Raw genomic sequence first — 26248 nt, 5'->3', positions numbered from 1 at the left:
GCATAAATAGTATATCATTTTTATGATGCTGAAGAATGAAGTGTATGTTTAGCTATTAATAAAACCCAACAGGTTGAACAAACATGATTTAAATATCAAAAATGTTATAGTTGTACAAAATGGATATCAATAAATAAATATAATCATGAAGTTTTAGCATTTTGCGCATTGTTAATAAATATTGCATTTGTAAATCTTGTTGACAATCTTATGATTGCTCATTTAATGATACTTCATTACCAAATAGGGTTCAAAATGGTTGTACAAGACAAACTAGACATGCAAAATGTGCAGTCCAGGGTGGGCTCCAGGAACATAACCTACACAAAGTCGTTGTACCTGTTGACATCCAAGTTTAATATGCAAGACCAACCCTGATTACAATTATTTTGTGAACAAACTGACAATTTGGCGCATCAATCTTGTGTTTTTTTTATATTTTATTTAAATGAGTTTTTATGGTAGTTATGAGATTAGTCATTATATTATTAGTATAAAAACATGGATAATTAGTAAATATCATTGTGATTTGTATTAAATACTATAGTGTTTTTGAACCATACTATAGTAAAGTGTATTATACTGTATATATTATAGGATTTACAATTAGTGAACTGAAAAATCTAACAAATATTGTAGAATACTTTAGTTTTTCTACAGTAAACTGTGGTGTATTTTGTGTAAGTTACCCTATAGTGGTAGAAAACTACAGTATTTAGTTATCTGTTACTATTACTGACATGTTAGCAAATATAAATTACCACAACAGATCAAAGTACTTAAGTGTGGTTCAAAATTCCCATCAAATATTCATGGAAAACAAAAATAAGCCATAAAAAGTGCAATAAAATGGCCAATTATGCAGTTGTAATAGTATTTGCAGTTTTGCAGCGAAGCCTGAATGAAAACAGCAAACAAGAAAAGTGTATTTTGTTTTGGAGTTTTGCCAATACACTTGACAGATTATAGCCTAAGAGAAGCGAGTTTGGAGTTTCACCCTGTCTAGTAAAACGAAACACTGTGTGTGTGGAGTGTGTGAGTCATGATGCAGTCTCTCCTGTGACTGCTGCCCTCTCCATCTGCTCAAACTATCCTCTCATTATTCTCCTCTGTACACTCCACAGCTCTAACTCCACCAGCTGCTGTCTTCCCGTCTTTAAAGGTGAAAGTCATTTGTGCTCCACTAGCGCAACTAGTAATTATGTTTCTTGAGTATATGTGCTTTCTCATCTCACGTCGCCTCAAACCCTGAAGACCTTTGTTCATCTTTCGTGAAACCTTAGAGATTGCTTTGTGAAATGCTGCACAGGGTTCATTTTATACTTTATTCATGTTTTATAAACACAGACTATTATATTATTCAAAAATGGTAAAAGAAAGTCCAAGTTTGGACACTTTTCAAAATTTCCCACTTTTAAATTTTCAAAGTGGGGTTTGGTCCCACTGTATATTAAGTGTACTTACATTTGAATTATTAATTTAGTACAATGCCCCACTATGTACATATACAGTATGTTACTTATATTTAAAAAATAAATATAGTTAACATCTTATTTTTAAGTAGTTAAAGTGTAACTATTTATTTAACTATTCAGTATTAATTGCATGAACTTACTGTATATGAGTGAGGTTAGAATGTGGGTCTGGTTTAGTTACATGTAATTGTGCATAATTGATTTTAATTACTATAGTAAGTGCATGGAACATGTGGAACTAAGACACATCTAATTAAAGTGTTAGCAAAAATGTACTTTCATATTACACAGTTAACCAATCTCTTACATCTTAAGCTATAAATGACTTTAATTTTCTCATATAAAACTAACGCTTCAACACTGTCTTTCAATCATTAGTGATATATATTATTTTACTTCAGCAAGGCATTCAAAATGTATAAACTGTATAATATAACATTTAGTGTAATTGTTTAATTTTTAAAATTATTTTAATAGACACTGGACAGATTAAGTTTCAGACATGTTCCACTTAATGAAAATAAGGCATTAATTAAACCATATTTTGATAATTTTTTGAAGTAGACAGTTTTTCTTACATTTAATGTTATATGTTCATTTGAAGGTGCAATTATTAACAATTTGTCCAGTGTGTGTGTGTGTGTGTGTGTGTGTGTATATATATATATATATATATATATATATATATATATATATATATATATATATATATATATATATATATATATATATATATATATATATATATAATATAAGAATTCTTGTATTAAAATGTATATAAGTGTTAATAAATACATTTATATTTGTAGGCTACATTATTTGTGATACAATTTTGTCCTTTGATACAAGCAGTCAGACAAATTAAAGTATCAAACAAAACTCAAGTACATGCACAGAACAACATGAGCATTTAAATTAATAAATGCAAATATTATGCTGTTTACCATTTGAGCGTTGTCGAGTGAGTTCTTAAAAACCTTTGATTGGTCATTGTGTTCCCGCACTAAACAGAATGGGCTGCAGTTGGCTCTAATGGTTAGCCTGGCTCTGGTGTTATTCACCCCAAGATTCAATGTTTTGTGCTTTCAGAGATGCTCTTCTGTATACCTCAGTTGTAACAAGTGGTTATTTGAGTTACTGTTGCCTTTCAGCTTGAACCGGTCTGACATTCTCCTCTGACCTCTTGCATCAACAAGGCATTTGCACCCACAAAACTGCCACTCTATGGATATTTTTTTCTTTTTCGGACCGTTTTCTGTTAACCTTAGGGATGGTTGTGCGTAAAAATCTCATTAGATCAGCAGTTTCTGAAATACTTAAACCAGCCATCTGACACCAACAACTATGCCACATTCAAAATCACTTAAAGAGCCCATTATATACATGAAATAGGGTCATATTTTGGTTTTAAGGGTCTCCAACAACAGTCTAATAAGCATGCAAGGTCAAAATACACTTTCAAGGTCTTATAATCTGCATTTATATTTATCTAATTATCCCAGCAACTCCCATATGAATCATCCAGTGATTCATTTGTTCCCAAACCCCTCCTTAGCGTGAAGCTGATCTGCGCTGATTGGACCGATGACAGTCTGCTGCGATTGGTTGACACTGACTGCTTTCAGCCAGAGACAGATTGAAATGCCCAGCAGCTAATCAGCAATATAGACATAGTCACAGTGCATACACGCTCAATAGTGTAAGGCGTGGAGTTTAGCTGCCAATGGATGAATGTAAATACAGACGATGGACTTGAAAATACAGACAACTAACTATTTTTTTGAGCAAAAACTCCCAAGAACTGGTGAGGAGATTTCCTAGCTTTTTACATTCTGCTTTTTTCACAGACACACACACACACATTGCCCTCATCCTCGCGCACGCGTCAACACACACAACCACACACAAAAACACACACACAAAGACATAACCCTCCTCCGGACTACAACGCATGCACGCACACACACTAGCACGCACACACACACACACACACACACACACACACACACATACACACACACGCACACACACAGACACACACACACACGTAAACAACGTGAACAAAGCAGCACGCGTCGCGTTTTTAACGTGGCTTTGCACGGAATATGAGAATATAGCGAGTTAACCTGATGCAGTACACGCGATTATAAGTAACAAATCACAACTAAATACATTTGCAAGCAAGAGTAAACGAGGCAACAACTTTAATCGCACGTACTTACACTTGAGAAATGGAGGAAGAAACCGATAAAGGTTCAGACATGTCCATAGTCTTTACTGATCCTTCCTTTAACAAACGAAGTATTCTTTGTAGCATGTAGTTTCCAGTAGTTTCCAGTAGTTTCCAACTGCTTAAAGCTGGGCTTATGCTGAGGTTTCATCTCTGGGTAGAGACTCAATAATACCCATCTGCAGTTTGACTTCAATCGACGGGCATGTTTGTGTGTGTGTGGGTTTCTGTGACAGAGGGCGGGGCCGCAGGTTTCAAATCTCCCGGGTTTTCGCGTGTAAGTGACTAACTTGGTTTCGTTAGTAAGTCATGGCGAACCACCTAATGACTCGTTATCAAGGTGACTTGTTTGAAGCACTATGAGTCAACTCTTTTATAGATGAATCAACTGTTTTAAACACTGTACTCCTACAGATTTAAGCCTTAGCTGGATATTTCACTTCACTTAGAGCTGTGTTACACACTACATGGAGGGGCATTTTCAAAAACCTATAATATGGGCTCTTTAAATCACCTTGTGTCCCCATCCCCTGGAACCGTAGCAGATCATCTTAACCATGTCTACATGCCTAAATGCACTGAGTTGCTGCCATGTGATTGGCTGAATAGAAATTAGGCCGGTGAGTTTATATATCCAATAATGTCCAAAGAACTTGCCTAATTAACCTAGATAAGCCTTGCTTTACACATTGCACTTTAGGCTGAATACGAGTGTCTTGCTAAATATATGCCATTATGCCAAATACAAAACACTTTAATTAATAGAAATTAGTTATTAAAACTAATGTATAAAAATGTGTTGAAAAAATTATAAAAGAATAAAACGTATATAATGTAAACTGTATATAAAATTACCTTTGTGAATTTATTTCGAGGAAAACACCAAAAGGGATGTTTCTGACTAAAAAATGCATAATATTGTTTATAACCTGCTTCAGGCAATTTAATACAGTTTTCAAAACTCATACAGTCTGTGTTTGTGAAAATTATCTCGATGAACAGATTGTTTAAGAATAACAAACATTTGTTAAAATTTTCCCTCTAGACTATGCATTTAAATATGTTAGTTTTAAACAACACCCATTAATGCTGCTCAGTGTTTATCACTGAAATGTCAGCAGCACCTAATTGACATTCAATACGTTGACTTGTTTTGGTGCTTCTGCTTCTATGCATGCAGACTATATGCAATTCCAAACAACAGTGTCTACATCTACCACATGCCACCTTTAAATCCAAATTCAGAGCCTTTAAATTCAGTATCTCTCCTCTCAGTTGTGATCTCTGTGTGCATTTTCTCCCCAGGTGTGTTTAAGAGACTGAGAACGCTTGAAGGGAAACCTGATGAAGTAGCGAGAGGAAAATAGAAAGAGCAGCTGTTAATGCATCAGCAGAAATGTGTCATCATTATAGAGGGTGGGGGTGAGGAGAGATTTGACAAAAAGTGAAGTGTAATGTAACATGACGGGTCAGCCAGCCAGCCTGTTACCATGGAGACGCAGGAGTGGGTGGGTAAAATGCTTTCGTACAGCCAACACGTTGCTGACCGTGTGTGTGCATGTGGTGTTGAGTGTGCCCACAAGCTCCACTGCTGCCGAGTGACACTAAATCTGCTCCAAAACCTACTAGGATGCCTATGTAGACAATGATAGTTCACATAAACATACAATTAACTGTTTATTTACTCAGCCTCAGGCCATTAAAGATGTAGGTGACATTTTGTTCTTCGGCAAAACATTAAAGTCTGCCTGAAGCAGAAGTTTTATTTCAGTATGTTGATGGACTTCCAACTGAAACTGATTATTAAATATGAAACAATATATATATGGAGTGGGGTAGGGGGTGGAGCTTTTTAGCACACTTTTCCCTCAAAGCAAACTAATGGTAAAAGAGGTGTGGTTAAAGAGATTAATGCACATTTATTATGGAAGCCCTCACATTGGCATTAACCGCTATCATTTTATAGGTGGAAGCAAATGGCCAGACTTTTGATTGAATATTTTAAAATAAAAATATTTCAGTGGATTGACTTGGATTGTTATTCACTTTAAGAATGACAATATGAGCTAGCAAAATAGACAAATTTAGTAAATTTAGGTTTTTCATGCGATTTAAAAATACATTTGTAGCTGAAGCATGAAACTGTCTTTTATGGTGATATATGAAAGGCAGGTCAACAGAAGATTTTTTTTTTACTACAACATCAAAACCTAAACATCAGTCAATGCCAATATAAACCGTTATATTTAGACTAGCAATTGACGCATGCTAATGCTGTTTAATAAACAATTCTTTTGTCAAAACATTCAGCTTCTTGCGTTGTCACTTAATAAAAGATGCCTAAACAGACATACTGTTTACTGTATGTAACAGACATACATTTTTACATTTACTGTCTGTAACAGACATACATACTGTATTTTACCTTATTATCCACATTGGAAAATTACATTTTTACCATACAATTAGGGCTGCATGATTTTGAGAAATAAATCTAATTGTGATTTTTCATAATAGAGCTACAGTTTTGATGTGCTGTTATTGATGTGGTGGTTTTAACGCTATATGCTAATATTTATTTGAAAACATTTTTTTTCCCAATAAAGGTGTCAGTTGTCATGACAAATTAAGAAAATAACTACAGTATTTTAAATTTAATTTAAAGGGTCATGATATCCCCTTCTTTCAGTGCAAACCTACCTCTGAATTAAACAAAAAATGCTTTATGATGAGCGTAGAGTGCTGCAAACAGAGGAAGAAGTGGGCGTGGCCAGCAGAGCAGAGGAAGAAAGAGGGGAGCGAACAACTGTTGTCAGTTGGCTCACAAAATGAGATCCAAACTGTTAGGAAACCCATGCCTTTAAAGTTTACAAAGTAAAAATGCAAAAAAAATAAACAGTAATGTAATGTCCGGCTACATATGTTATATATAATTTCATATAAACATAACCACAATTTGTTATATCATCATAAAGCTAATTATGTAAACACTATGAATGAGGAGGATCTCTCTCCTCCTCAATCCCCTGGTCTGAATGCAGACACAGTTAATAGCAGTGCAGCAGATCTCTTTCCCTATCTATTTCAAACCCTGTCGGTAATCCGGAGGATTTTAAACATGTGCGAACACAACAGCACAGATGTAGGCGATGTGTCTGAATAGTAACAAACTCAATTGATAAAAGACAAAGTCCGCCATTTTCCAATTCTCGTACAGCTCTCCCGACAAAAAAGCTTGCTGCAAACCAACAGCATTGCTGTATCGGCCCTGACAGCATTGCAGCGAAAAACATGCAACAAACCCTGTAAATCATGGAAACAAACACATAATGTTATGACCCTTCATGAACGGCTAAATACTGCTTGCCATGCGCAAACGCAGTCTCACACAGTCATTTGTCTTACATCTTGGCAGGTCTGCCTAGCCTTCGGAAAGCACATGCTCTCATGAATAAATAAGAAGCAGGGTGTTCTCATAGGACAAGAAAACCCTTCTATGATTAATAATGAGAAACCATCCCGTCATCACTTCACTAGCAGATCTGCGCTACGTCACCAATTTCGATCTACTCCAAAAATTATTTCAAACACAGAGGATGAAAATAGCTGACAAATTTCTCACAAATAAAGTTGATATGTGCTAACATTGTCTTACCTGAGGCTTAACACAAATCTTAAAATTACAACAAAAAAAAAAATGTGATCGAGGGTGTCTTAAATCTTTAATAAATTATATATAAAATCTAATATATAGATATATAAAACCTTATAAAAATGTTTTGTGCTCACCTCTCTCGCCATAATAATCGAAATAATAGCAGCTTTTCAAGTCGTGATTTTGGTTTAAAATCTACTAATTATGCAGGCCTACAAACCATAATCATAAACAACATTCAAAAATACATAACGCAAAAAGAGATATAAATATTGATTTATATTGCTATATTGTTTTTTAACTTTTAATAATTTAAGTATAAATTAAAACGCACCATCCCCAGTACTGGGTTGCAGCTGGAAAGGCATCTGCTGCATAAAAAATATAAATAGTTGGCCGGTCATTCACCTGTGATGACCCTTGTCAAATCAAGACTAAGCTGAAGGCAAGTGAATTCATTAAAATGGATAAATGTTGATATCCGGGGTGTCACGATGGCTCAGTGGTAAACACTGTCGCCTCACATTAAGAAGGTCGCTTGTTTGAGTCCTGGCTGGGTCAGTTGGCATTTCTGTGTGGAGTTTGCATGTCCTCTCCATGTTCGTAAGGGTTTCCTTTTGGTGCTTTGGTTTGGCCGTAGTGTATGTGTGTGAATAAGAGTGTATGGGTGTTTCCCAGTACTGGGTTGCAGCTGGAAGGGCATCCGCTGTTTAAAACATACGCTGGATAAGTTGCCGATATAGTCCGATGTGGCGACCTCTGATGAACAAAGGGACCAAGCCAATGGAAAATAAATGAATGAATGATGCTCCATCATAAAACAGCTGCATATAGGTAGCATGCAGCAGGGAAGCTTACTAGGTTTTAGAACATTGGATCAGATTAGTTTTCTTTCATTTGTGTATTTATATCTCGTGTTTATTTCTGTTTGGAGGTATTGACCTTAAACCCGGCTGACTGCTGGCAGACGTCATATGTGGAACATGTTGTCCAAGGCAACATGTGTCAGCATATCAGCAAAACCAGCCACTTCCTCTATTTCAGGACACATGGCTATTGTGGTGAATAGATCAGGATGTTGATCTTATTTTCAACTGAGAGAGTGCACAAAGGATAGTTCATCCATAAAGCTAAATTAATTCATAATTAACTCACGGTTCCAAATGTTCTTTTTCATGTTGAGCACCAAAGTTATTTCAATTAATTTTTGAATAGGTAACCACTTACAACCATAGCAGCAAAGTAGTATGGAAGTCAATGCCAATAGTTTCTAACATTCTTCAAAAGGTTTAGAACAAGTGAGTAAATGATGAGTCAAAATTATTAGTCCTGCTTTGAATTTTTCTTTTTGTTTCAAATATTTCCCAAAAGATGTTGAACAGAGCAAGGTATTTGTTTTATTTTGGCTAGAATTAAAACAATACATTTTAAAAACATTTAAAAACCCTTAAGCAACATATATTTTAATTGTCTACAGAACAAACTACTGTTTTACAATGACTTAACTAATTACACTAACTCACCTAGTTAACCTAAATAACCTAGTTACGTCTTTAAATTGCATTTTATGCTGAATACCAATATTTTGAAAGTTATCTAGTAAAATATTTTTCTGTCATCATGACAAAGAAAAAAAAAATCTGTATTTATATGGATATTAAACAATCAATGTCAATTTTCTATGAAAAAAAATAAATGAAAAGTCCATGAAGACCATGAGAGTTTCATCTCTGGTCACAATAGTGAGCAGTAGTAGAACACATGGGGAGTCTAAGTCTATAGTGTAAATGCATGCACAACATTAGAAATCTCCAGCCAGCAATGTTTAAAGACTGGTTTAACTTGTTGAAAATTTTTTTATTTCATTAACAAGAAGTAAACAATGTCTGGCTCAGTTTCAAAAATAACAAAATAGCAATCTAAAGCATTATTTTAACACAAATATTCAAATAAAATGATGAAAAAAATGACAAATTATAGGAACATAGTGGAAATTATTATAAACTTCATTATTAACAGAAATACCCAGCTAGCAAGATTCATGTTGCTCAAATCTGGCCCACACTAGACACTTACATCTGGACCACATACTGAATGGAATGATGGCTCTCCGGCGGTCTACTCCTGTTTGTCAGATCTGGGCCACAAATACGCTAAAGCAATACCACATATCAGCCAGAATTCAACCAAATGAACCAGAATTTGCCCTATTCTTGGCCACAGTTTGCATTTATTCTGGCCCAGATCTGGCCCACACTTACAGTACATCCAGACCACATACTCAATGTCAAAGATATCTGCCATGTCAAAGAGCTATAGTTTGAACCCTAAAATTATCACACCTTTTTATAACCCTTTACTGTTCTGAATATTTGTCAAAAGTGGCCGATATATGTTTTAAAATAACTGGGCAAAGTTTGCAATATTTTCTCTGGGCCACTATAGGCTCAAATCTGCATTAGCCTAAGTTTACTGTGGTGAATATTTGCCTAAAGTGGTCCACATATGGCCTAAGATAACTGTGCCAAATTTGCACCTACACATATAAGCCAATTTAGGTTTAGACCCAGATTATCCTTAAAATTTTGCCAACTGTGGCCCACATTTGTCCTCTATCATTTAGTCCCAATTATATGGAATTATTACAAAACATTCACAACTGTGTACTGGTTAAACTCATTGAACTTATGGATTATATGTATCCCTAGACATTATGGAACTTCTTGAAGTGCATTGGCCTGGCACACTTGTCACATGAAAATGTTGTGCGACCGTCACAGACTGACACAGAATGCCATATGTGGACATAGACTACCTGTGTTATACTACCGGTCACAATTGAGAACGTCTTCAATTAACAGCAGTTTGACAACAGAAAAAAAAAAAAACGATTTAATAATATAATTTTAATACACATGTATGTATAGATAACCCTTTCATGATGATGCATGCAAAAGATGTATTGCCTATTTAAAAGTTAAAAACGTACCAGTCATTTCTGAGCTTTGACAGTATCCTTTCATTTAGATGGCAGTACTAGGAAATTAATGTTTATGGTCACATAGCCAAACTACCCAATCATGTTAGACCTGCCCTGAACTCATTTAGACATCTTACATTTTCATTTTATATGAACAAGTGCTTTATAATAAGAGTTGTTTAAAAATAGTAAAAATTGTGGTCACAATTGTGACCGGTGGGATTATATGGGTTAACCCATTAATAAACTATCCCTATACATTGGAGTTTGCATGTTCTCCCTGTGTTTGCATGGGTTTCCTCCGGGTGCTCCAGTTTCCCCCACAAGTCCATGTGCTTAAGGTGAATTGAATAAACTAAAATGTCTTTAGTGTGTGTGTGTGTGTGTGTGTGTGTGTGTGTGTGTGTGTGTGTGTGTGTAAGAATGAGAATGAATGGGTGTTACCCAGTGATGGGTTGCAGCATTCGATGCTTAAAACATATGCTGAATAAGTTGACGATTATTCCGCTATGGCGACCCCTGATGAAAAAATGGGACTAAGCCAAAAAGAAAATGAATGACTATTCCTTTAAATTGTGTGTGTGTGTCTGTCTGTCTACAATGTTTTGTGTGTCCACTGCTGACACAGGGATTACTGTGAAAGTCAGATTAAATCTTTGGAGTCAAAAATGTGACACCTGCTTCTGCTGTGTCCTCTGTTGACAGAGTGCGAAAAAGCCTAAACGCTGCTGGCCCGAGTCCCGTCGATTCTCCTTCATTAGCATATAGGCAATCAAACTGGATGGATTAGAGAGGCACATTCGAACAGCAACATTCTCCCCTCACATTTCAGATTTTTATCCTTTTTTGGGGGGATGGGGATGACTGGGAGGCAATAATGGGTAAGGGCCAATGGAGGAAATTTGGCCAGGACCCCGAGGTTACACCCCTACTCTTTATGAGAAGTGCCATGGGATTTTTTTAAGGCTACAGAGAGAAAGACGGCACTCACTGACAGTATACTGTCCTCTTCACTTTATTAGGGCGTTAGGACTCTCACAGACCACAGGTTGAATGCCTGTTGCTGACCTCACTAACATCACCTCCAACCTAGTTTTCCCATGTGGTCTTCTATCCAGATACTGATCAGGCTCGGCCCTGCTTAGCTTCAGCTGTTTTGGGCTGCAGGGTGATATGGTTGTGGCGTCAATACTCAATATTTTGTAATTTCAATATTCTGAGGATGAGTTTTAACTCGTCATCAGCAGACAAATTCATTCATTCACATTTACAGCCTTTTTGTGTTTATACTGTTACAAAAAATATATATTTGGTAGTGATGTTGAAGTCATTTGACTGTGGTGTAGTTCTTTTATAGCCTGTGTTTCTTCTGGTGAATGTATTCATGCTTTAACAATGAACTGCTGAAATGTTCATTTGTGAACAGCATGCTAATCCTGTTAGAATCATGGGACAGTTCACCCAGAAATGAAAATGTACTCACCCTCGAGTAGTTGCAAACCTTTATGTGTTTCTTTCTTCTGTTGAAAACAAAAGAAGATATCTAGAAGAAAGCTAATAAGCTGTAACTCTTGACTTTCACAGTTGGAAAAACAACTGTATATGCAGTATATGTCAAGTATATGTATATGTCAAGTTCGAACTTTCTTTAAAATATCTTCTTTTGTGTTCAACAGAGGGAAAAAAAAGCACTTAAAGGTTTGAAACAAGTAAAGGGTGAGTAAATTAGGCCAGTTTTTATTTTTGGGTAAACTATTTCTTTAAAATCATGCTAGGCTTAGGGCAATAACCGTTTTCAAGGTTTATTACTATTTTATTTAATTTTATAGGGCAGCAGTATCTCCAGCAGAAAAGGATTCTCCATATCAAAATCTATTTGTAAAACTAATCACTTATAAACCAGCATCCAACCATGCTATAGACCTGAATAATGCAACGGCTTAGTTTATATCTACAGAAAATGTCCAAAATTGCCTTCTCAAGTTATAAAGAAACCTGTTTTTTCAATGATTTATTTGAATTATTTAGCCTAACATGTTTATGATTCAAATGTATATATATTCTAAAATATATTGTGTTCAATGGGGAAAAAATTAGTTTTTCACCCAGACATTTAAAAAATAGCAAGTTTTAGAGCAGTATATAATATATATATAATAGAATGTTCTGCTCAGAACAATATGTAGCTGTTTTTGTTGCCTGTGCCTTTAATGCTAGGTCTTCCCACCCCCTGTTCCCACATGCCTGCCAGAGTGTGCCTTAATCTCTTACTGCATCAGATAAACAGCACAGTGACAGACATGAAGTAAGCAAATTTCACGTAATGTTTGTGAAAAATATTGCAGTAAGAATGTTCCCAATGATTATTTGATATATTTGATGTGGAGCTGCAATGATGAGTCACACATAATTTAGTTACAAAGTTCACGCATACACACACACACACATACAGCGGACGCACACACTCGCGTTTAACTTTACACTGTTTTTGCATAACAAATGTGAAAAAAAAGTGTCTTCTTTTTTTTAACTCTACTGACATGCGGCTGTGTTGATAATGTAAAGATGGTAAAATTCATGATGTAATTCATTACAAATGTGCACTTTTTAAAAAACCTTTTAATCTTATCTTAAATGTCATTCTTGATCACATTTGATGAGGATTGATGATCACAGAGAGCTGAACAGATGTTTTAATCGTAGTTGCTTTGAGCATGTCCTGTTTTGTTGATATGATTATACGCATTACTATGGTAACATTTTAATACCATAGACTGTAAAAGATTTGCACGTAGTATCCGTGACGTGACCCATAAGAAACTACCAGTAGGTACATCACATTGTGGTGGGCCTTACAATTGGAGGGATTTGGATCCTATTATATTCATTCATTCATTTTCTTTTTGGCTTAGTCCCTTTATTAATTTGGAGTCGCCACAGCGGAATGAACCGCCAACTTTTCCAGCATATGTTTTACAGAGCGGATGCCCTTCCTGCTTTAACCCTTCACTGGGAAACATCCATACACACACACGCACACACCACAGACAATTTTTTATCGTACCCAATTCACCCATACCACATGTCTTTGGACTCTGAGGGAAACCGTAGCATCTGGAGGAAACCTACACCAACACAGGGAGAACATGCACACAGAAACGCCAACTGACCCAGCCGGGGATCGAACCAGCGACCTTCTTGCTATGAGGCGATCGAGCTACCCACTGTCAGGAAATTTAAAAAAAAAGAGACTTGTGTTTCTACCACTCCAAAATGACCATGCACACACTATATCTACACACAGTCCTGTCCAAACAGCTTTCAAAAGATGATTTTCATCATAGGTGCCATTTAACAATAAATTAGCAACTACTTTGCCACAGCATTCTTTAAAAGTCCTTTCTGCAAACAAGTTTTCCGAAATCCATCTGTGTTTTGTAATATTAAGTTTACAATCCGTTTTCTCAATTTCCTTTAAGTAGTATATACAGCCAGTCAAACTCAGAAACTCATTTGCACAACCTCACATTTCCTGGATTTACTTTGACATCAGTATCACTGTTATTCGCTTCATTAACTGATAAAACGATGCAATTTGTGCTTCATTATTGAATGAATAGTGAGTCATCTCATATTTGTTTTTATTTTTTACCTTTTACCTCATCATCATGCAGATTGCGTCTCAGTGATCCAACCGCAAAAAGAAAAAGCAGCTTTAGCCTCAATTATCGCCGGTTTCATCATGTTCCTTCATGGACAAGTGATCTGTTTAAATGAGTTGCACACAAAATCAAATTACTGACAGCAGCCGCACGCTACTTCACACGCTGTTAAAAAACATTTTGATAACCTGTGCTATTCTCTTATCAGCTTTTGATAGCTTCTGATAGTATCTTCATGAAGATAAAGAGGAAAAAAAGTGATATTTCGTGTAATAATTAAAAAGTTTCCCCAAGTTTTTATATTTATATTTTGGTCACAAATAGGCCTCAATGTCTGCAGGAAGTTGCTTCAGCTATATTGTGAAGTATTCTTAAGTGGAACAGAATAGCAGAGTAAAATTTGCTTTAACATCTATACGTGTATTTGTGAATTAAACATTTTTAATGAAGTTACAACCCTGTACTGGGGCTACACAATATATAGTTTCAGTATCAATATCGCAGTGTACACACTTGCAATGGATACACTGCAGCAACAAAATTGTATTTATTAACTGTATTCATAAGGCATTTATATCATTTATGCACAAAAAAAAAAAAAAAAAAAAAAAGCTTTTCTGAACTTTTGTCTTGTTTCTAGTCCAAATATCTACATTTCAACGCGGAAACAAGATTATTTTACATAGCTCACTGACAGATAATTTTGCTTGTTTTGAGGAAAACTTTTAGTTTTGCCTTTTTTCTTCTGTTAAGTTAAAAACGAAACAATATTTTTACTTGATCTAAGAATATTTAGATTTTTAGACTGGAAACGAGACAAAGCCAAGTAAGAATTCATATCACAATATTTATCGCATGAAAATAAAATATTGCAATATCAGATTTTTCCAATGTCGTGCAGCCCAACTCAGTACTTTTAAAAAATATTCATTTTAAATATAGTATTATATAACACACGACTGTTGTCATTATAATCAAGTGTTACAGAAAAAAAAAAAGTTCAATATTACTTTGTTCAAAATTTATTAGCGTACAGTCAATTACAGTAGTTAATTAACTAGCAATGGCGGTTCATTCCGCTGTGGTGACCCCTGATTAATAAATGAGATTAAACTGAAAAGAAAACCAACAAATTTCTAGAACACATTTTCTGTGCTTTTTTTTCAGTGTTGGTGAAGAGTACTAAAAATCATACTTAAGTAAAAGAACCATTACTTGAAAAGCAGCTTTTTCAAACTATCTGTTGTAAATATTACTCAAAGTACAAGTAAAAAGTAGACCTTTCAAGTACTCTAGAGTAGTGAGTTTTACACTGTGAAAAGTTTGTGCAGGGATGTGTAAAGGGAACATTCTTTAGTGCATTCAGTTATCTTCCTATATTTCTTCCTTCCTTTGTTTGTTCGTTCTGTCCTTTCTTTATTCATTCGTTTATTTTTTTTTTCCTTCATTTGTTTGTTAGTTTTTTCCTTCATTCATTCTTCCTTTGTTCCTCCCTTCATTTGTTCACTCATTCATTCATTCTTTTGTTCCTTCCTTCATTAGGCCTTAGGGATGGATGATATGGCAAAAATTTATATCATGGTATATTTCTTAATTTCGGTCGATACGATATAATTCCGATATTGATATGGACAATATTAAAAACACAGGAAAAATCTGCCAAGAACGCACACAATAGATGTCTGTACCCACAAATCTCTGCAAACTGAATATGCAAAGTCAATAATACCAGGTTCTTAAACCTTTTTTTTTAATAATAACAATACAACAATGTATAATTAATTTTTATTTGTATTTAACCTTTACAAACAAGAAATGTGAAATAAACTGTCAAACTAAAACTCAGCTTATTTATTTATTAAAATGATATATAGATAGTTCATGGAGGTTAGCTTGACCAATGTGAACAGAAACTTTTATCAGCAATTTTTTTGTTTTTTTTGTATATGCTGGATATTTAACAATACAAATAATGCAAAAAACAATTATGACATCCAGATCGTGAAAAAAAAGAATAATAATAATAATTATAATAATAATAATTTAAAAAAAATCTAAAAGAGTATAGGCTACATTAATATTTGCAATAGAAACAAATAGTTTTCATATCGACTAATATTTAATATTTTATATAACACATTTTCATTATTTAACAGATTGAATACCTCTGTTAATCACACTCTTTCTATTTCATCAGGTTTGCAATAACCAGATTCCGGATGAATATGTCTGTGAATTTCATTTTGTAAGTTTCGCGAGTGCAAAATGCAAGCCATACAGCAAGCTTATGTGTGAGTGTTAATTATAGTGTTTATGCGAGGATCGAGTTATGTATGTGTGTGTTAATGTATGTGCTTGAATATGTGGATTCATGCAGTATTCATGCATCAAGTTTAAATGTATTTGCGTATGTTTCATTTATTTCTAGGTATATATGCACGTGTTAAGCAAAGTTTAAATTAAATCCTACACGGCGCCTCTAGCCATCCGTTTGCTTCAGTCTTCTCTTCTGACACCGCTGATTTCTGTGTCGGGAAGGTGGATGGTGGTGAGGCGACAAGTTGGCTTAAACATTTATGATGCCTCATCTTCTGTCATTGCTTCTGACTCTCAGTATGTTCTATTGGGTGGAACAGATTTGATGTGTCCCCGATGCTAGTCGGCATCTCTTTCCCTCACATTTAGCAGAGCATCGAAACTATAAGTTTATCAGAACTTTAAAAGCCCAACCATTTCCACACCAATGCATTAGTTTTTCCTCTCTCATCAATTAATTCGTCTGCATTCTTACTTGTGGAAGCTTGTTCATTCACATCTGTATTCAGGGCACACTTTAGGGCAAACTTTCTGCGACGGAGCTAACCAACTGCTGTGCTGCTGAGCGCTCACAGCGTGTCTGTGGTGTCACTTGCGTGATGATGTACATCACGCTCTTTCTGACGGCTGAGCACTGACCGTCACTCTGCGACAAATGATATAATGTATAAGATCTTATATATATGATAAATAATATATATATATATATATATATATATATATATATATATATATATATATATATATATATATATATGCAAATTTGTATCGAAATACCGGAAAAGGGTTTAAAACTCATATCACCGTTATTCAACTGAGACTGCCCTGCTCTCGGTCGTGGAGGATCTCAGACTGGCTAAAGCAGACTCTAAATCATCAGTCCTCATTTTGCTGGACTTGTCAGCTGCTTTTGACACTGTCAACCACCAGATCCTGCTATCTACGCTCGAGTCACTGGGCATTGCGGGCACTGTTATACAATGGTTCAGATCTTACCTCTCTGACAGGTCATTCAGGGTGTCTTGGAGAGGAGAGGTGTCCAACCTACAGCATCTAAACACTGGGGTACCTCAAGGCTCTGTTCTTGGGCCACTTCTCTTCTCCATCTACACATCATCTCTAGGACCAGTCATCCAGAGACATGGATTCTCCTACCACTGCTATGCTGATGATACCCAGCTATACCTCTCTTTTCATCCTGATGATCCCTCGGTTCCAGCTCGTATCTCAGCCTGCCTGTTGGATATTTCACACTAGATGAAAGATCATCATCTTCAGCTGAACCTCGCAAAAACGAAAATGCTTGTAGTTTCTGCCAACCCGACTCTACACCATAACTTTTCAATCCAGATGGATGGGGCAACCATTACTGCATCCAAAATGGTGAAAGCCTTGGAGTAACGATTGATGACCAACTAAACTTCTCTGACCACATTTCTAGAACTGCTCGATCGTGCAGATTTGCACTCTATAACATCAGAAAGATCCGACCCTTCTTATCTAAACATGCAGCTCAACTCCTTGTTCAAGCTCTTGTTCTCTCCAAACTGGATAACTGCAACTCTCGACTAGCTGGGCTTCCAGCTAACTATATCAAGCCTCTTCAACTGCTCCAGAATGCAGCAGCACGAGTTGTCTTCAATGAACCTAAACAAGCACATGTCACTTCGCTGCTAGTCCGTTTGCACTGGCTGCCAGTTGCTGCTCGCATCAAATTCAAAGCTCTGATGTTTGCCTACAAAGTGACTTCTGGCCTTGCTCCTTCTTATCTGCTCTCACTTCTGCAGATCTATGTGCCCTCCAGAAACTTGCGTTCTGTGAATGAACGTCGCCTTGTGGTTCCATCCCAAAGAGGGAAGAAATCACTTTCGCTCACGCTCACGCTCAATCTGCCCAGTTGGTGAAATGAACTCCCTAACTGCATCAGAACAGCAGAGTCACTCGCTACTTTCAAGAATCGACTAAAAACTCAACTATTTAGTCTCCACTTCACTTCCTAATCGGCAATTGCCTCTTTGAATATCACACTAACTGTACAAAAAAAAATAAATAAATAATAAAATACTAATACTACTAATACTTCCCTTCTTAGACTTTACAGACCTGAAACTTGCCTATAGCACTTATTCATTGTTGCTCTTAGTTGTGTAAATTGCTTCCTTGTCCTCATTTGTAAGTCCCTTTGGATAAAAGCGTCTGCTAAATGACTAAATGTAAATGTAAATGTAAATTGAAAAGAATTATGTATTATTATGCGATATGTATTGATATTGAATGATTGTCCAGCCCTATTAGGCCTTTTGTTCATTTGTTTGTTCGTTCATTCGTTCCTTCCTTTGTTTGTTTACTCCCGTGTACCCTTCCTTCAATCATTCGGTCCTTCCTTACATCCCTTGTTCGGCCCTTCCTTCATTCGACCCTTCTTTCCATTCTTCTTTCGTTCCATTTAGTGATTTAGGCTGTTTGGTGATTTCAGTCATCATACAGTCCACATCCTTAATTTTCTCATCAGTGACATGCAGTCTATAAACAGTCTCTGGGTCATTTCATGTAAAGATCTTGGACATCTTCTTGGACATTTGTTATGTATTTTAATGCTTTAATGCTAAAGCGCCCATGTCTTGAGGTTGTTCAGTATGACGCGGTTTACTTTCAATGTGCGATTTGATTGGACAAGAATCACAGGACTGATTCATCTACTTTAATCACCATAGACAAGAAAGAAAGTAAGAACTGCAGGCAGGGGTGCAACTGCACATTTACTGAGTGGTATGTGGGTTCAAGTTCTCTCCCAGGAAAATGACTACATAAATTAAGGATATTTTTTTCCTCATCAACATGCTTCAAACAAATACGTTTTGCAGTTCTGAGCACAACTGAAATAGTATGAAGTAGTAAAAGTATAATTACATTAAGCAGGGTACGTCACAAAAAAATACATCTCATCCGACCCCAAATTTCTTCTCAATTTCATTTTCCTCACCAAATGATTATAATAGCATCTTGACATGCCTTGCTTTTGTACTTCCTGTACTACATTTATCAAAACAAAATGATAGATATGGGAGTCCTAAAGGGCAAAAGTACGCCATGCAATGCAATCACTTCTCACATGCATACTGTGAGAGTTGTAAGGTCTGCCTTTGGATGAACAATTGACTGAAACTGCTATTACACCTCTCACAGAGTGAAATAAAAAAAGACTGTGAAATGTTTAGTGTTAAAAAATAAACAGAGACAAACTGCCTGAAATGTTATATTTTATCAAACTGTTATGGGCAAACTTTTTTGTGACTAAAACTTAAATAATTTTGAGTTCAAAAAAAGTTACCAAAAGGCCTCATGTATCAATATGATACATAATAAATTTATAAAAAAACATGTATATGGTATAAAAATAGAACTTGATGGAAGGATTATTAAACATTTCAGTTACAAAAAAATGTGAATATTCTGACTATTTGTTAATGTGTCAGTTTTAACCGGGTTAAGAATCGTTATAATGAAATGTATATAGGGGACTTTTTAAATCCAAATATTATTTTCTATTTTATCTGAAATATGTTCAGGTCTGTACTTACATAAACATACATCTCTCTTATTTTGGCAAAATAATTAATTAATCAATAATGAAAAAAAGAACATTTTTCAGATTATTCTTATAACTTTTGACCTCAACTGTACGTATGATTTGAAATCTACATCTACATGAACTTTACACTTGGCAGTGTGACTGCATTTTATTGTTTTAAATGATTTTGAATCCAAATGTGTGTGCCATCGTATGCAACTCATACCTATAAACCCGCCCGTTTTTGCCTTATTAATTCTATCGTATTTTATCATTCTATGCGCTTTTCTGTGTATGTATTTTCCCGTATTTCTCCCGCATTTGTAATATTTCTTTGAAAAGTGAAAGTGACTAGGTGGCGATAATGAATAATTAATTATATGGCTTAGAAACATTAGAAGTTAATTAAAAGTATGATAATAATAGTGTATAATAATAATAATAGTGGATAATAATCTCTTATTATCCAATTTGTCATTGCAGTTTTCATTTTAAGGCATTGTTTGTTGTTGTTTTTTAAGTATTCTATTTTGCGCTCCACGTCTCTACATTCTCTCCATTTTGAACATGTGACCGAGCAATACAATAATATCCAGCTGCAACGGATCAATCAAATGGTCAATAGAAGTGGAGGGGTAGTATATTTCTTATTTAATAATTATACTATATTTAATATTATAGTAATATAAAATGCAAAATAAACATTTTTAACAAAAAAATAAATAATTTTATTATTTGAAACTTCTATTAAATATAATTTTACAAATAGTTTTGGCACAATGGCGCTCAACTACTCAATTAGAGTAATTGGACTATTTTTAATTTGTTACTTTACACCACTGCTGATAGGTCACCTAAACTGCTCCTGCGTCATTAACGACTTGGAGCAGAAGATTGGTTGCTGTCACCTCGGCAGCCCATGAACTTGCTGGAATCAGCTTAAATTTTCAGACATCCTCCTCCACCCCAACTTCACCTGTGTTTATATCTGCTATGGGGGTTACATCTATATTATGTTTGCAGCAGCAGCAGCGTGTTATATTCTCAGATGGCATGTCTGTGTATATACTGGCAGTAGCAGCTCTCTGTACTTGGTCTGCCATAATAATCAATGCAGCAGCAGCGTAGCAGATCTATACCGTCAAGACCAAATATATCAATATATCAACTATATCAACTACCATACTATATCCCAAGAGTGTTCATGACAGAATTGGCTGTGTTTTTAAAAAGGGGCTGAGCTACGTTATGTCCCACCCTGTCTTCATGTTTTAGTTATTATCTGCTTGTTAAGCTTGTTAAGTTATTATAAGTCCAAGTGTCATATCAAACTGTATGGAGAGACTCAACAAATGGTAATAATAAACATTTACAAATTGATGCATTACTTTCGAAAACCACGATCGCAATATATATGTCCATGCCTAATATCAGATGGACAGAAAGTGATAACTTTTTTTTTTCAATTGTTAAAATATTGATGTCTGAGATCCAGCAAGCACAGAGACTGATGTGTACAATATGATTTTATATAAAATTTACATTAATGTGTGGTATGACTAAAAAAAGTGGTCATATACGAAAATTTTCCCAATTGAAATGAGCAGGGCTTGGACCTTGAAACAGTATTCCATACGTCACCGATACGTCAGGACTTAACAAGCAGATAGAATTCAGTTGTGTCCCACATTGAACAAAATGCACTTCACAGGACATTTAAGGTCTATTTAACACCACAGAAATAAAACACTACTCACTTTTGAACATGGTCAGCGATTTTCGTGACCTGAACTCCGGAGTCCAGTATTGTTTTTCAACCCTGAGTATGTATTTTCTGTACTGCAGGTGGCTCTCCGCTGAGTGAGCTGTCATGGCCGTCGTCTCTCGCAGTGGTGGCCGTCTCTTTCTCTGGCCTCTTCACTTTTGTCTTCCTCATGCTCGCCTGCCTGTGCTGCAAGAAAGGGGACATCAGCTTCAAGGTGAGATCTCAGTCTTCATTAGTCATTTCATCCATCAAAACGGCCTTCCAAATTACAGTAGATGAGAAATTAATGTCTTTACTGGCTTCTCATGCTAACTTTTTTTTTTCTTACAAGCAGTTGACTCAAGTTTTTTTATTACAGCAATCTATTATCCTCTTTGTTTGGTGTCACCTTGTTTTATTTTTTTCCAGAAGTAGATCATTGTATTTAGTCTGTTGGGTTTGATTTGTCCTTCTAGTCATGTACACATGTAACTTGCAAAGCCTCACAAAGAAAACGTCAATCTTGCTGTGCTTTTCTGTGAAAGACAAAAGCCTCTCAGTGGTTTCTTTTGAGGAATGAAACTTTGGTTTTCTTTTAACCAGGTTTTTAAATAGCTATGCATCCATTAAACACATGAAAACCTGGTGATAACTTAATACAATTTATGCATCTTGACACAATTAGGCAGAATAGTTTCAAAAAATGTCCATGTTTTTATTTGTTATGAATGTGTTGATGTTTAAAGAAGGTTAACGGAATGATGATCCTAACTTGTTAGTGTCATGTTTGGTTTCTGTTCTTTGGATTTTTAGTTTGTACTGTTTTGCAAATGCTAGGTAATTATTCTTTTGCTTCTGTGTATAGTTTGATTCATTGATTGTGTTCACCTGTGCCTTGTTTAGTTACCCCGTTTAAGTGGTTTGAGTTTATTTAGCTCATTGCTCATATTGTTTTCGCACATGTTTGTGAATAAGATGCTTGGTTATCAACATGAACAAAACATGCATGATGGAAAATTATGATTTTACAGTTTCACTGAGATGTTAATGGTATAATTTTCAAATTCTTAAAACCTTCTTTTAACATTTTTTTTTTTAATCAGCAACTTTATGCTGCCTAATTTGTTGTGTAAAAAATAACTGCATTATTATTATTATTATTATTATTATTATTATTATTATTATTATTATTATTATTATTTAGATTTCTTTTAAAAGTAAGCAATACTTTTTCTAATAAGACACAATTTCAGTGATAAGCAATTTCACACTATACACAACATGACAGAAACATTTAAAACATTCAGAAGTGAACAAAAGTGCACTACCAAACAAGCATACTGGCGTCTAATCAAATATTTATTCTCATTAGCATTATTAAAAGCTCATGCTGAGTGACTGATGTTGTTGGTTTGCACTGAGTTATTTTCAAACTGAATGCAAACTTATAAAGCAGTACTAAGATAACAATATCTAAAAACGTCAACAAAACAAAACAAAATTGCAATATTTTCATTTTTGAAAAGAATATTGCAATGTTATTTTAGCATCACACCAATTCTGTTATGTATTTTACATCTTGATTTTGAGACAGGATGCTGCATTCCTGCCACAAAATGTCTGCTTATTAATTCTGAAAACACTTATTTATATTTGCAAACTATTTTTATTTCTGTGACTATTGTTTGTTTCAGTTTTTTATTTGCAATTTCTTTATTTTATTTAAAAAGCGTCTATTATGGGTTTTTGGAAATGAGCTTTCATGCAGTGTGTAGCACAGCACTAAGTGAATGAAAACATCCAGCTGAGGTTTAAATCTAAAAATTACTGTTTAAAACTATTGATTCTTTAACAAAATAGTCGATGGTTCGTGTTGAGTTTTAGTCTTTTGCCTGAACATTTAGAAATCGATAGGGTACATCACCAAATATGTAGTGCCAAATTAGGTAAAACGTGCAGGTGCTACTTCATAACTGCGTTTCTCTCTGTTTTGCACTGAACTTAGTTGACCAATTACAACAGACTGGGTCATTGGACCAATCAGCACAGATTAGAATCATGCTAAGGAGGGGTTTGGGAACAAATTAATTGCTGAACAAATCAAATGGGAGTTGTTAGAATAATTAGTTTGAAACAAATACATATTATAAGACAATTAAAGTGTTTTTTGACCATGCATATCAGCCTGTTGTTGGAGACCCCCAAAACCAAAATATGACCTTTTAAACATAGTAGGGGCTCTTTAATGTAATTCAATGAATTTTTATTTTGACCAATAGTTTTAGTCTTAGTATCAGTTATTGATAAACTAAAACATACTGGTCCTGCTTTATATTGTGGCCTAAACTCTTGTGTACTTACACTGAAATTAATAATTTGTTACAATGTACTTAATGTCCAAATACATGTTTTTACATTGTACTTATGCTTGATCAAACACTTGCATGTTATTACATCTGAAATAGATTTGTGTAATTACATGTACTGCATAATCACGCTGTTGACCATCCCTTACACCTTAAACCCACCCAAACCACAAACCTGTCCATAACCCAACCAGTATCCCACCTCAAGAGCACCAGAAGTATTCTTCAACACATTATGAGCACAGTAAGTACATTGTATTTATATTTCAAAGTGCTGTAAGTACATAGTAGGACACTTAATATTAAGTGGGACCAATACACTTGCTGTGTAGTCAATTTGAGTTTGCAATTTCAAAGTTTTAAGCTTGTCTGTGCTGTCATTTCCTTTGTATGATGACAGATGCCCAGTGATCATAGTTGTTTACAAGACGCACAAGCCAATCTAACCAAAATACACAATAAAAAAAGCCATATTGACAGTTAACATAACTGAAAAACAGCATTTACAAAAATCTCCATGTCCTTGTTTACATTGTCTGAAACATGACATGATTCTGCTCAGGTGTCCGAACCCTCAGCCTAATAGAAATAGGTTTTGGTCTGCAAGACCAGAAATTAGTGAAAACATGGGTGTCTGACAGAAAATATGAACAGACATGGACTAAGGGATAAGTTGTTATCAGATTTGGCTTTGGCAAACACACAGCTGAGGATTAAAGCGTCAGTCTGTTGATGGCAGAATGGTACATCATAAGCACATAGATACAGCGCGCTAATAGTGTGTCTGGACGGTCTGTTTTTAATAGGATCTGGGAGTGGGTGGATGGTATGTCTACGGCAGACTGTGAACACGCTTCAGACCAGAGAGTCACAGTGCCACTGATAATTACCATGGCATTTGGTGCTGTGTGTGTGTGTGGAGATGGCAGGGATGCCACCCTGTGCAAGGTCTGTCTGTGTTTGTATGGGCGTTCAGACAGAAACAAGCTGACCCGTTTATAAAAAAAATGACCCCGAGCAAAGCAAAAGAAAACATATTTCGCCGTGGGATGACTAACTGCAGATTCGAGATGGTTATGTGATATGTGTTGCTTTAAGTGTTCTAGCTGTACATGCTTTTTTAACTCATGAAAGCATTGTTTGAACCCCAAATAGCCAGTGTTAAAGCATTCCAATCCTAAATTGGAGATATTTATGTAGCTACATACTTCAGTACAAGCACATCACTATGAATAAATGCAATTCATCATTGATTTTGTTGAATCATAAGGGATTAATTGAAATTTTTACATGTCTTAGACTTTATTTCTGTTTTTAACTGACATTACTGTATGTAAATTCAATCGTATCTAATATAGAATTAAATTAATTAAATGTCTTAGTATGCACTTGCTCATTCTCCTGTTAGCCCAAGCTGTATTAAAGCTAATAATATTGCAAATAATGTTTAATTTCTTGCGCAGATCAATCGTTTAGCTTCATAAGGCCTAAATTAATTTAGAATTGTTTGTATGTGTTTTTGTTTATTTATTTTGAATATCAACAGTGGTAACTATTAACTAATAGTTTTATTTAAATACATATTTAATGTTCAGCTTGTCATGGTCTCCAGCGATCCAGCCTGTGCAGATTGCTAACAGACTACATATCTGCCGGTATATCGACTACAAGGTCCAGTTATGCACCCCTCACAAACACCTGTTCCAGATCACAATTGATTACACTCACATAGCTAGGAGCTGCTCAAGGACTGATTAGATGGACTTTAAATACAGCACACACACACACATACACACACACACACACACACACACACCTCAGTGTTGTTAGCTGTCTAGTGAACATTACGATAGAGGTATTCATTCTGAATTTTCGAATAAAGCGCGGGAGCGATCCGTAGCGGGTTTAATTTGGGACAGAAGCGGGCTGTCAAGGAATATTGCGCCCGACTCCCGAGTGGCACGCGTATGTATGTGTGTAAATGAAATAGCGCAATGCTGTGTGTGTGTGTGTGTGTGTGTGTGTGTGTGTGTGTGTGTGTGTGTTAGTGCGCGCGCGAATGAGAGAAAGAGCTTTGCCTGTGTGTGCTTGGTGCTTATGTGTATGTGTGTTTTTTTACAGACAGCTTGTTATAGGCTGTCTGGACTCTGTACTCTGGGTGGTTTTCGGTTTTGTTCTCCCCCCGCTCTTTCCAGCGGGAAAACGGTAGTAGAAAACGGGGCGGGTCGGGCAGCGGGACAACAAATGCT

General features: G+C 35.5%; 1 protein-coding gene and 1 long non-coding RNA gene across 4 annotated transcripts in view; both read left to right on the top strand.

Moving 5' to 3' along the window:
• Nucleotides 1-26248, top strand: part of lmtka (lemur tail kinase 1 a) — a 154612-nt gene that overhangs the window by 76555 nt on the left and 51809 nt on the right. For all 3 annotated transcript variants that reach the window (XM_087245173.1, XM_087245174.1, XM_087245175.1), the window contains exon 2: nt 21735-21868. In XM_087245173.1, the coding sequence (XP_087101299.1) occupies nt 21735-21868 (134 nt within the window). The remainder of the gene's footprint in view (nt 1-21734; nt 21869-26248) is intronic.
• Nucleotides 22979-25978, top strand: LOC147846059 (uncharacterized). The gene is made up of 2 exons (XR_015481300.1): nt 22979-25699; nt 25882-25978. It is a non-coding gene; the product is annotated as an uncharacterized LOC147846059 (long non-coding RNA).

The sequence above is a fragment of the Danio rerio genome, chromosome 3 (assembly GCF_052040795.2).
Source record: "Danio rerio strain M-AB ecotype USA chromosome 3, GRCz13ab, whole genome shotgun sequence".
Classification (NCBI taxonomy): Eukaryota; Metazoa; Chordata; class Actinopteri; order Cypriniformes; family Danionidae; genus Danio; species Danio rerio.
This window is presented reverse-complemented; position numbering and strand designations above follow the sequence as displayed.